Below are 13,862 nucleotides of genomic sequence, written 5' to 3'. Positions count from 1 at the left end.
CTACAATAGCCGTTTTGAATCCAAATAGTATGACACCTGACCCGAAAAAAAAAACATGTTGTCTCTCTTTTCACTTCGGGGCCGTTTGCATGCCTGATTATTATGATTGTAAAAAAAAAAAAAAAAAAAAAAAAAAATTTTTTTTTTTTTTCAAAAACGATATTTTTTTTCCCCAAAACGATACATATCGTCGCGAAAACGTATCGCGATATATCGCGGGACGATATATCGGCACACCCCTAATCAAGGGTGTTAGTAACTTCAGAGAGCTTTATTAAGGCTATGGTGACAATGACATTCAGTTCAAAAAATCTGAGCAGCTTCAAATAGAATGTGGGATTATATTTTCCTGCAGACGGCCATCACTTCGATAAGAGAGTGCAGGGGAGAGAGAGAGAGAGAGAGAAGGAGCTTCTGGCAAATGCCCAATTATAACAACACACAGAAATGTCATGTAAAAATAGTTAAGTGTTTTTTTTTTTTTTGCTGGTGCAAATCCATAATTCGCTCCCATTGGCCCGACGTGCCCGATCTGGCGACCATGCCAGGCGCCACTGACAGCTACCCCCGCTGTTACGAGGGGGGGGGGGGGGGGGGGGATGATCGGGTTACCGCATGTGGTACGCCAGCTTGGGAAATATCCCCCCCTTATCGGAGTGTGAGCGTGAAAACCTCCTTGCAGACGGCTCCCTCGAGCCACGTCCCCACACACACACTTCGGCTCATGAAATATTTAACCACCGGTGTTGACAAGAAATGGGTTTTTAAAGAAATTGAAAATCCCCTTCCCCTAACCCCCAACCCTTCATTCCTCCCTCAAGTAAATGCATTTTCTGCTCTCACTGAAAGGCGACATGTATCCACTGCCAGTCTCCATGTTTGTTGTTGTGTGAGGCCAAAGATATATTATATAAACCTTCTCCACTGCGTGTGTGTGTGCGTGTGCGTGTGTGTGTGTGTGTGTTTTTACGGGGGGATGCGGGGGGTGGATGCGAATGCGATGCTGCGCTCAACGCTCACTTCTCCTTTTGTTCAAAGGCCGAGCGAATAGATGGCGTGTCAAGCAAACTGCTGAGATCCAGGGGCGTGACTGACCCGCTGACCGGGAGGGCTAAGATTTAAGCGATCATCTCCCTAGAATCAGTTGTCAATATTAGCTGAAGTATTGAGGCAGCGGGGGGCGGGGCCGGCTAGATTAGAAAATGAGGAATGAGCGTGGACAGGGTCGGTATAGATCAGTGCACAATGTGCTCAGCGGACGTCCTCCGGAAAGCTGCCGCTCGCTTCCAGGAAACCTGCTGCTCTGTGCTGTATTGAGTGTTGTATTTTATGTTTGAGGACCCCTGTGTTTTTATTGGAGAAAGAGGGAGGCTTCTAGAATGCAGAGTTGCTTCTCCCATGAAGCGGAATTTAATGTGGCAACCTCTGCTTTTTTCCTCACATTTATCAGTGGAATCCGAAGTCCCCGGGGTCTTTAAATTTTCCTCTTTTTTTCCTCCAATCCACAAGTCAGCAGCTTGAAGTTTCTTATTTGATTTTTTGCTGATGCGTCCTTGCTGTAACTATTGTCAGTCGAAGGTGGGCTCCCTCCACGTTCGCAAATCATACGTCCTAAACATAAATCATCCTCCTCTAAAAATTCACAGGTGGAAAACAAGTGTGCGTTGGTACTCTTCTAATCTTCCACCTGTTTGTGTTGTCCCTCCATTAACAAATACAATTGTGGTTAAATGCTGTTTTAAGTTCATTCGAGCAATTTACAGCATTGCTAACGTTTAACCGGATGCACGTGGGATTGCTACCCAGTCGATTCTGATCATAGAGCTGGTTTGTGAACTCCATTATGAAGGATTACCGAACCGTAGTAATTGCAAGGTAATTTCATCCCTTTTCCAATTTCCCAGTCAGTATCCAAATCGATGCTAAGGCTGCTTCCCCTGTAGTGACTGTCTTTGTACTCTCCTGCAAATTAAGACCCCGGTTTTAATCAGACTCTTGTCAGGTGCTCCAAAAAGCCACTATCGAAATGGAGGTTCATATTACATTGTAGAGACCAAGCCACAGGTGTGCCCCCCCCCCCCCCCCCCCCCCCCCCCTCTCCCCTCGGGGGTTCTTAAGTGAGAGAAAGACAGAGAAAGAGAGAGAGAGAGAGAGATAATCCAATAATTTCTACTTGTTAAAGGCCTGATGCATTATTTTGCAGAACAATAAGTCATAACATAATAAGCAGGGCTCTTATTTGATAAGAGTGTTCCCCATTTCTTTGCTTCAAGGACTCTATACCTCTTGCAGCTTCCATAACAAAATGAATAACCTAAAAGCGGTCTCTTGGAACGGGTGAGGGATGCGGCTGCCTGTCCTTGAGGTGTGCTCATGATCAATGGCGCCGCGCTTCTTTTCCGTTAATCTGATCATTTGACTCGGTCCTCCTCTCTCTCTGTCCTTTTCCCACCTATTGTTTTTTTTTTTATCACCCTTAATCTCAGGAAAATCGTAGTTTTTTTGTGTTTTTTGCCTCTTTACACTACACGGAACGCAACTTTCTTCCTTATCAGATCGAAATCACTTCCGAAGAAATGCTTGTGCTTCGAGGCTGTAAGCTATAAGATGAGCCTATCACAGTGGACTATCTATTTTCTACGGTGTGCTCAATGACTCGTCGCCTTGAGGGATTGTTAACCTCTGATAAAGTGAAAAAAAAGTATAGATCAATGTGAGCACAGTACTTTTCTTCATCTAGAGAGCATTGGTTCTCAAAGTGGGGTCCGGGGACCCCCAGGGGTACTTGGGGGGGGCGGGGGGGGGTTCCAGGGGGTCCCCAGTAAAATGAGTTGATATAGCGTCACAATAGTATTAACCTTTTATACTTTGGCTATTAAAAAATAGCAGATACAAGCTCTTAGCGCGGCACCGAGTGCCGTGCTATGAGCGTGTAGATCTGCTATTTTTGAAAAATCGTGAACATTTATGCAAACCTTGGGATATATATAAATTTTTAAGACAACATTTTTAACTCAAATATTTGCCTCTGGGGGTCCCTGGAACAAAATATTTTTTTAGGTGGGGGTCCGCGGCCAAATTCATATCATTTTGGGGGTCCTTGACATGAAAAAGTTTGAGAACCACTGACCTAGAGCTCATATCCGCGGCGTATCTTCCCTCTTTTTTTCCTGCTAGGTGCGTCTGGAGTGGCCGACGGGCCTGGCGGTCAGCCCGCTGGACAACTCCCTGTACGTCCTGGACAACAACGTGGTGCTGCAGATCTCCGAGAACCACCAGGTGCGCATCGTGGCCGGGCGGCCCATGCACTGCCAGGTGCCCGGCATCGACCACTTCCTCATGAGCAAGGTGGCCGTCCACGCCACGCTGGAGTCGGCCAACGCGCTCGCCGTGTCCCACACCGGCGTCCTGTACATCGCCGAGTCGGACGAGAAGAAGATCAACCGCGTGCGGCAGGTGTCCACCGGCGGCGAGATCTCCCTGGTGGCGGGCGCGGCCAGCGGCTGCGACTGCAAGAACGACGCCAACTGCGACTGCTACTCGGGCGACGAGGGCTACGCCAAGGACGCCAAGTTGAACGCGCCGTCGTCGCTGGCGGTGTCGCCGGACGGGGAGCTCTTCGTCGCCGACCTCGCCAACATCCGCATCCGCTTCGTGCGCAAGAACAAGCCCTTCCTCAACCCGCTCAGCATGTACGAGGTGTCCTCGCCCATCAACGACGAGCTCTACCTGTTCGACGCCAACGGGAGTCACGTCTACACGCAGAGCCTGACCACGGGGGACCACCTCTACAACCTGACCTACACGGGCGACGGGGACATCGGCGGCATCACCGACAAGAACAGGAACACGGTCACCATCAGGCGGGACACCACGGGAATGCCGCTGTGGCTGATGGTGCCCGACGGACAGACGTTCTGGTTCACCATCGGCACCAACAACGCTCTCAAGTCCGTCGGCGCGCAGGGCCAAGAGCTGGCGTTGATGACCTACCACGGCAGTTCGGGGCTCCTAGCGACAAAGACCAATGACAACGGATGGACGACGTTCTATGAGTAAGTACTGAACAACACACCTCCAACTATTCCCTTTCACTGATTATAAAACATTATCAATTATGTTATATAATAATAATAATAGTTGATCCATATTTTAGGCATGTCAATATTATTATTATTATTATTAGCAATTATGTTTCTAAAATGTTAAAGAAATTTGATAACTGGTGAAAATAGCATAATGTATATTAGATGTACTGTAGAGCTATTTTCACAGTTATTGCACGACACCATTCTGCAAAAAAAGTATAAAATAACCCTAAGTGGTTAATGGGGCTTCTCGACTAAACGATTAATTGAAAAAGTTGTTGACAGAATAATCGCCAATTACTACTATAATTATTGTGAATTTCTGCCCTTCAGGTCTTTGCCCGAGTGTCAGACGGCGCGCGCGACGCGTGTAACAATCTCTTGAGATCCCACAAAATCCAACTCACACGTTTAGAAATATCATTACTGCTTCACTATACGTGAGCTCAAAACACTGACAGCTTGCTGCAGGAGTAGAAATGCTAAGAGTGCATTGGTGGGTGAATGCTGAGGGCGTGCAGGTAGTTGTAGAGCTATTTGACATCTGGGGGCTGAGCATTTTGGCACATACCGCTTTATGCCTCGGAAATCTGTGTCACTCACAGTACAAGACCTGTGAAAGTATGGGGTGTAATCCTATTTGGCCGTTATCATGCCAAATAGGATTACTGGATATGTTACTCATCTTTGCCCCCGCACGCGCACTAAAGGGCTGCACGTTTTGGCTTATTTGGCGCATAAAGGATATAATCTATTGGCATGTACAAAGACGCCTTGCTTCAAAAGATGGGCGGGGGGGGGGGGGGTTCTAACCTTTCTCTCTAGATGATGTGATATGAGCTATACATCCAAGAATTGACGTTGACTTAATATCAATTATGCTAAAGATTCAATTGTAATATATAGCTATCATTATGTATTGGACAGGTTTTGCGTTAGTGTTTTCTGTGTTGCGTTGTATCGTATTTGCGGTGAGCTCTGTTTTATGAATGTTGTGTATTGATGCAAATTGTGTTGTTGATGAAGCTGGTTGAGAGACCCCAAGGAAGAGTAGCTGCTGCTGTAGCAGTACAGCTAAATGGGTATCTAATAAATCAAATCAAATCCAAATCCAATAAAAAGAACAAAGACAATACCATAGCCAGAGAGGTAGGAATTGATCGAGGTCAAAGCACACAAAGTGTAAAGAAAACAATAGCAAACGCTACTAAAGACAGGAGACAGGACAGCTGCACCTTTACATTGTGTAACTTCTGTGGCGCAATCTGTTTCGTCTGGATGACACCCCCCTCCCAAAAAAAAGAAAAAGGTGTGATTAAGCAGATTGGTCGGTCAGACATCTGTTACACCTCTCACTGGAGGAGTGTAACACCCTGACACATCATCAGACGCTCCGTTTTAATCCGAGAAGACGTTTATTTGTTTGTTTTGCTTGTCATCGGAGACGGGCTGTCATGTCTGTTCGTCGTTTCTGCCGGGACAGAAACCTTGTATCTCCATGTTTACATTTTCTTTAGGTTTTTTTTGTAAATTAACGCCCTACGTCATCATGTGAGAGTGTCGCATAAAAGTAGTGAAAATAGCCGATCTACAAGCTCTCAACGCGTCACTATTTAAAAAAAAAGAAAATAATAAAAAAAGGAATGTTTTTTTTGGACATACAAGGTTTCCACCCGACAGTGACGATATAGGAGAAAAGACAAAAGACTTGTTTCCATTGTGGTCCTACGGTATGTATTCAATTCATCAACATACAGCCGTCCATGAGGTTTTTTGGAGGCTAACTTTCCACCAAAACCCGGCGGGTGACTGCGGAATTCCCTTGAATTATTTATTTTTGAATTTCTCAGGAGGTATTTTTTTTGATTACTGTACACTGGAGCGCAACCCTCGCGATTACAGTATACGTGACAGGCAAGTGACAGAGGAGAAAACATCGCATTATATTATCTTCGCTGTCACGCAGAAACCTTTTATCTCCATAATGTCCAACGTATGTGCTTTTTGTAATGAATGCTCAACTTCGTCGAACAACAGTGCGGCAAAAAAAAAAAGCTAAAATACCCGATCTACAAGCTCACAACACGTGAGACATAGACGTAGATCTGCAATTGTGTGCATTTCTTTTTTAAACATTTGAATTGGTGAAAGTGAAAGTGGTTATGGCACGACTTCACCCATTTTCAACCTATCTACATATAAGTGGGCCTCACTAATGCTCATGATAAAATGGGTGAAGTTGTGTGTGTGTGTGTGTGTGTGTGTGTGTGTGTGTGTGTGTGTGTGTGTGTGTGTGTGTGTGTGTGTGTGTGTGTGTGTGTGTGTGTTTTATAAATATCTAACCAAAGTATTAACAAGAGCTTGTGACTAAATAATGAATACATTGGATCCATTGGAACACAGGTTCTTTCTTTTTTTTTTACATTTTCTTTAACCCATTGAGACCTGAAGCCGATTCTACATGTCTCCTAAATCTCAACAGTATTCTTAAAAACGTATGTTTCTGTATCAGTGGTGCTCCATCTTTTTCATGTCAAGGACCCCCAAAATTATATGTATTTGGCTGCGGACCCCCATCAAAATATCTTGTTCCAGGGACCCCCAGAAGCAAAGATTTGAGTTAAAAATGTTCGCTTTAAAAATATATATATTCAAAGATTTGCACACATTTTCACGATTTTTCAAAAATAGCAGATCTACAAGCTCATAGCGCGGCACTCGGTGCCGCGCTACGAGCTTGTATATCTGCTATTTTTGAATAGCCAAAAGTGTAAAATAATGCTTTTTAGCTCAAATCAAAAAATGACACAGATGCAGGTCTCAATGGGTTAAAGTAATGGTTTTGGACATGCTGTACAAGGTTTCCACCTGACGGCGACGATACAGTATGCATAATGATAGTGACACAAAGCATCGTTGATGCCTCGTGTTTCCTTTGTGAATACTAGAGAGTCTGTTCACAGCTGAATTGGAGTTGTTCTCTAACTGTGACATATCTAGCACAAAGCTTCCTGGTTGAGGGATGTAAGCATTAGCGTGTAGCTTCACAATAATGTGTAGTTGATATGGAAAAATACCCTAATGATCCCATATTCAGTTCTCAGTTGCTCCTTAACCCTTTAAGACCGGGAACGCATCTGTGTGTCATTTTAAGATTTCTTTGGTTATTCAAAGATCGTGAAAATTTGTGCAAATCTTTGAATATATATATATATTTAAAGCAAACATTTGTAAATCAAATCTTCGCTTCTGGAGGTCCCTGGAACAACATATTTTACAAATGTTTGCTTTAAAAAATATATATTAAAAAAATGTCACGATTTTTCAAAAATAGAAGCTCGAAGCTTGTAGATCTGTTATTTTTTAATAGCCAAATAAATTACACAGATGCGTTCCCGGTCGTAATGGGTTAAGTATGCCTTCTGTTTGCTTTGAAAGGCTTGATCAGGAAATTGTAGGGTACACTTATCATTAGATCGTTTATTTAATTAACAGAAAAAATAACGTTGCTCAGAAATGGCTCAATTTATGTGTTATTTTTCCTCTGCAAATTAGATTATGACCTCATATTTCGCTGGAAGCAAAGCTGTACTGTCCTGTCATTAATAATACCCAATAAAAGACGCTTTGTTTTGCTGTGCAATAATTAGCTTTGAAGGTCACCGTATCACCTGAGGGTCAAAGCCATAATTAGCTTTAATTGGAAATTAAAAGGGCACCTTCCTTTATCGCCACACACGCATAACACTAATTAATGTGTTCTTAACCCATTGAGACCTGGAACTGTCTCATTTTTAGATTTGAGCTAAAAAGCATTATTTTACACTTTGAGCTATTCAAAAATAGCAGATCTACAAGCTCATAGCGCAGCACCGAGTGCCGCGCTACGAGCTTGTAGATCTGCTATTTTTGAAAAATCGTGAAAATGTGTGCAAATCTTTGAATATATATATTTTTAAAGCGAACCGTTTTTAACTCAAATCTTTGCTTCTGGGGGTCCCTGGAACAAAATATTTTGATGGGGGTCCGCGGCCAAATGCATATCATTTTGGGGGTCCTTGACATGAAAAAGATGGAACACCACTGATACAGAAACATACGTTTTTCAGAAAACTGTTGAGATCTAGGAGACATGTAGAATCGGCTTCAGGTCTCAATGGGTTAAGAGTGCTCATTTTGCTTATAGAACATTATAATTCGGTAAACGTGCAACGTTGCAGAGGCGAAGAGAACAAAGATGTCTTCTAAGAAGCAGACGTGTTGCTGCTGTAACCCCTAGCAACCTCATCTGCGTGCACAGATGTTCTCCTGACCCAATGTTTTATTTTTTTGCAGTTTTTAACTGTGGTGATAAGAGCTTAAGCTTAAGGGTTACTGTAAATCTATTAATTCATGTGATATTCTGAAATCTGGCTAATTGTTCTATTAGCCTCCAGTTAGCAGGGCAGTAATGCTCCTATTTATCAACAAAAGCTCCTTGGTTTTGAATAAGCCGTCCTCTGAAAATGAATTGAAGACCCCTAAATCTGTTTTAAACATTATTATGTTACCATGGCCCGTATGGCTGGGCAATATCACTTCAAATCAATATCACGATTATTTCAAACTTTTACCTCGACTATAATGAACAACTATGAAAAAAAGGGAAATTAGCAGATCTACAAGCTCAGAACGTGCTTTGTGATCTTGTAGATCTGCTATTTTCACTATTTTTGTACACCACCAGAATAATACAGTGAATAATCAGACTAATCAATTTAGTCAATTATAAAAAAGTATATTAGAATTGTTTTCATGTCAATTTGTTGATATAAGAAATTGTATGAAAAAAAAAAAAAAAAGCTTTCTCGATTATTCGATTAACCTACAAGATTAAGTCAGTTATTGGTTCTAAATAACAGTTTCGATATATCTTGGCTTAATTGACCAGCCCCACATGAGACTATGAAGAATGCTGATGCGGTGCAGGGCTGCAATGGGTTGCTGCAGGGGACTTTTGATGCTGAGTGGCCGGCCTATTGTTGAGGCCCCCCCGGCAGGAAAGGTCAGAGAGCTAGCATGTGACACGGAAGGTGATGCGATGCCAATGGATCTGTGGCCATTCAGGGGGAAAGCGCAAGCTTCCGACTCTCCCCCCCGCGTGCGCTCTTGTCCAGCGAGCTAATAGGCACAGGCCGAGTAGAAAGCAGAGCCGCGGCCATTAGAAGTCAGCGGTGCAACCCGAGGAATGGCTCGGGCTCAAAGCACTAATTGAGACGGAGAGAGTACGGGGTCAGTGATCAGGCTGGGGCAGAGCCGTATTACTCCAGATTGACAATTCTGTCTGCAGGACTGACTCCTTTGTTCAGATGTGGTGTTTGGGGTGTGTGTCTGGGGGCGACAGTCTTTATCCTGTAAAGTGAATAGTTCAAAGCGGTACGCTACTGTTGGCCGGCTGCAACTTACTTTTCCAAGAACAGTGACGTACTGTTTCCGGAGCAGGCGGAGAAAAGGACGACAGAAAGGAAGAAAAGAGACCCAAAAAAAATGGGCGCGCGCCACTCAGAATAGCAGATGAACTCTGGGGGGGAGATCATCCCACTGATAAGTTATGATATAACGGTAGCCTAAACCAAACGTTTTTAGATAAAAAAATGACTGTGCCATTTAGCATTTCCTGAGTAGAGGCTCCTGTGTTGCTGAAAAACAACTCTGAGTCCCCGTCCCTGCCACAGTTCAGATCAGATATCATTTATCTCTGCGAGATGATTTTCTCCCCCACTCTCCTTTTTCGATATTGGATATTTGAGATGGCAGGCGCTGAGGAAATATCCGTAAACCAGCGCCTGCTATCTCATTTATTAGAGACTTTATTACGGCAGGCGAGCTGTATTTGGGGATGGGGGGGGTGGGTGGCGGCGGGGGGGTGGGGGGTGGGGGGCTTCCCAATCTGTATTCACCACACAGATAAAAGTCCTCATTCTCGGTAATGTGCCGTTCGCTCACTCTTATTCTGGAGCGACTGTCAAGCTGAAAGATTTCAAATTGTTTCCACGGTGGTGTGCTCTCGTCACGGCGGAACGAGACCATCCAGCCACTCACGTTCAGTGTTGCCAGATTCTGTGAGAGAAACAAGCAACCAGGTCTAGGAAAACCAGCCCAAAAGAAGCGACTATGGGCCACATGAGCACTTTAACATAATACATCAGCTATTTGAAAACAGCAGATCTACAAGCTCACAACGCGTCGCGATGCGACGCGTTGTGAGTTTGTAGATCGGCTGTTTTCAAATAAAATCTTGCGGGGAAATTATAATAAGCAGATCTGGCAACCCTGCTCACGTCACGTTCCTCAATATGTGATGAACTGACTGATTGGCACGCCGGTGAGATGCAGCGTTTCTAGAGGACCTTCACCTCACTGCTCCTATTTCATAGACCGCATAATGAGATTGAGCCATATTGCTAATCTTTTAAGCTAATAAGAAGTGTTCCTGAAAAAAGAAAAAAAGGTCTCACCCTATGAAGAGATGTGTTTCTTTGCTTGTTATTTATTGTATTATTATTGTTTTTTTTTGGCACATACTTCGGTGGTGTATAATATATATAAATATTGACATGTAGTGTCAATTTGACTAAGATCATTACCATACTTTTGTTATGCAAACCCGTTGTATATTTTGACCCTTTGTCGGAGTATCCGTTGTACCCGTCTGTCTGTCTGTCTGTCTGTCTGTCTGTCTGTCTGTCTGTCTGTCTGTCTGTCTGTCTGTCTGTCTGTCTGTCTGTCTGTCTGTCTGTCTGTCTGTGTCCCTTTTATGGCCATATATGGAGATGTCTGTCTATCTGTGTCCCTTTTATGGCCATATATGGAGATGTCTGTCTATCTGTGTCCCTTTTATGGCCATATATGGAGATGTCTGTCTATCTGTGTCCCTTTTATGGCCATATATGGAGATGTCTGTCTATCTGTGTCCCTTTTATGGCCATATATGGAGATGTCTGTCTATCTGTGTCCCTTTTATGGCCATATTTGAGTGTCAGCCATGCTTAAATATAGTCCAGGTGAGTCTGTGACATCAGTACTCTGACGTCACGTTGATGACATCAGAGCACTCCAATACACAGATGTATCGATATTCGTTGGGCAGGTCCTTCGGCGTTATGCACACCTGGTTTGAAGTGGAGTGGTCGAGCGGGGGGGGGAGGGGCGGGGGACACACTCACACTCTCACATGCAGAGATGTTGCGCTTTTATTGAAGGATTAGTGAAGCGCTCTACATCCTCGTTGCCTAGCACCTGCCTCTTTCGTTGCCGTTGCTACGGCTGGATGAGCTGTTTAAATATCGTCTCTGTCGGGGTGGAAACCTCCCATGTCCAAAACTGTTCTTTTTCTGGATAAAAATTCAAAAATAGCAAAAGTAGCAGATCTACAGATGTGCCACAAAACTTCACACGTTACTGTTCTTTCCCTGAAAGTGACCTGAAAATGCATTTTTTTCCTCCCTTTTCTGCCCTTAAAAATGCACTGTTTTGCCCCTGAAAAGAAGTTGTCACTACACACCCCCGTTTTTCCCTTCAACAGACATCCATTCCATATACACGAGAACAAAAGAATGTGTGTTGAAGAAGGTGTCAGACTCATTATGAGGCGAAAGGTGATTTGAAGAGGTCCTTGACCAGTTGCTCAAATTAATTAGCATCATAAAAGCAGTGATCATCAAAATAATTCAGCATTTTAAATGCCCTTCTTTGTCCCTCTTATTGCCCTGGGAATCCCCTGAAAATGTACTGTCTTGGCGATGGCAGGACATTTGAAGTTTTGAAATGGCACATCTGTACAAGCTCAAAACGCGCCGCGCCGGGTTTCGAGCTTGCTGATCTGGTACTTTGGCTGCTTTCGTGTTACACTGTAGAATGACGAAGTAGGGCCACGATTACTGAGGAAGAAAAAACACAAAAAAGTAAAACTATGGCTTCTGGTTCTGGTTTCTGCCGACAGCAACGATTATGTTTTACAGCATCGGACTCACTTCCTCGCTCCCTCTCTCCCGCATGCAGGTATGACAGCTACGGGCGGCTGACCAACGTCACCTACCCCACGGGCCGCGTCAGCAGCTACCGCACAGACGTGGACAGCTCCGTGCGCATCCAGACCGAAGGCTCCAACAAAGAGGACATCACGGTCACCACCAACCTGTCGGCGGCGGGGACCTTCTACACGCTGATGCAGGGTGGGTGTCTTTACACAAGATCTGCTGCTCAAAGTGTTTAACCCATTGAGACCTGAAGCCGATTCTACATGTCTCCTAAATCCCAACGGTTTTCTGAAAAACGTATGTTTCTATATCAGTGGTGCTCAATCTTTTTCATGTCAAGGACCCCCACAATTATATGTTTTTGGCCGCGGACCCCCATCAAAATATTTTGTTCCAGGGACCCCCCAGAAGCAACGATTTGAGTTAAAAATGTTCGCTTTAAAAATATATATATTTAAAAGATTTGCACACATTTTCACGATTTTTCAAAAATAGCAGATCTACAAGCTCATAGCGCGGCACTCGGTGCCGCGCTATGAGCTTGTAGATCTGCTATTTTTGAATAGCCCAAAGTGTCAAATAATGCTTTTTTAGCTCAAATCTAAAAATGACAAAGTTCCAGGTCTTAATGGGTTAAAGGACGACTTCATCCATTTTCAACCTATCTTTATATAATTATAATATGGTAAATGTTTTCTCTATTCACTCTGTGTCTCAGAGGTGGACAGTTTAGAAACCGGCCTATCATCGATGGGGAATCCAAGCTAATGGCAACTGCAGGCTTTCTATTCCTGGAAAGTTAGCGTGCTATAATGGATGCCATTGTTCTCGCGGTAATAGAAATCTAAATCGTGTTTGAAAAAAAAAAAAATCCTGCCTAATGATGATGTCACTGGTAGGTGGGTTTCTGAACTGTCCACAGCCCTCCTATGAGACACAGACCAACTAGAAAAATGTACCATTTTTATCATGAACATTAGTAAGAACCAATTATATGAACATAGGTTGAAAATGGGTGCCCTAAAAGCCCCAAAGGAAGTTAGGTTGATGCTGTACAGATGAATTTACAATTCAGGCATTTAGCAGACACCCTTATCCAGAGCGACTTACAATAAACAAGGTGATTAATCACATAAATACAATGCAGAGAGGACAGTGTAGAGTCTGAAGAAACTACAGATGTGCCATTTCAAAACTTCAAATGTCCTGCCATCGCCAAGACAGTACATTTTCAGGGGATTCCCAGGGCAATAAGAGGGACAAAGAAGGGCATTTAAAATGCTGAATTATTTTGATGATCACTGCTTTTATGATGCTAATTAATTTGAGCAACTGGTCAAGGACCTCTTCAAATCACCTTTCGCCTCATAATGAGTCTGACACCTTCTTCAACACACATTCTTTTGTTCTCATGTATATGGATGTCTGTTGAAGGGAAAAACGGGGGTGTGTTGTGACAACTTCTTTTCAGGGGCAAAACAGTGAATTTTTAAGGGCAGAACAGGGAGGAAAAAAATGCATTTTCAGGGCACTTTCAGGGAAAGAACAGTAACGTGTGAAGTTTTGAAGTGGCACATCTGTAAATCACATTATAAACGTTTGTGGTTCGAGAAAACAAAATCTAGAAATAAAACAAACATGAAAAGTGATCATGTTTGCGTAGCCTTATCTTGTCTTATCAGTCGCTGGCATCAATCGAAAGAAGGCGACGACAAGACGTGGTACAGGGCTATGGGTGACATGGAGTCTGAAGAGG

General features: G+C 43.6%; 1 protein-coding gene across 1 annotated transcript in view; it reads left to right on the top strand.

The window, feature by feature from the left end:
- The window catches only part of tenm4 (teneurin transmembrane protein 4), a 359,498-nt gene that overhangs the window by 262,154 nt on the left and 83,482 nt on the right, over window positions 1-13,862 (top strand). Inside the window, 2 exon segments of the mRNA XM_084064566.1 lie at window positions 3,178-4,055; window positions 12,129-12,301. Coding sequence (XP_083920692.1) covers window positions 3,178-4,055; window positions 12,129-12,301 — 1,051 coding nt within the window.

This window comes from Gymnoscopelus microlampas, assembly GCF_963454915.1.
Source record: "Gymnoscopelus microlampas genome assembly, chromosome: 8".
NCBI classification, from domain to species: Eukaryota; Metazoa; Chordata; class Actinopteri; order Myctophiformes; family Myctophidae; genus Gymnoscopelus; species Gymnoscopelus microlampas.
Note: the sequence above shows the minus strand (reverse complement) of the source record. Positions and strands in the feature narration are given on the sequence as shown.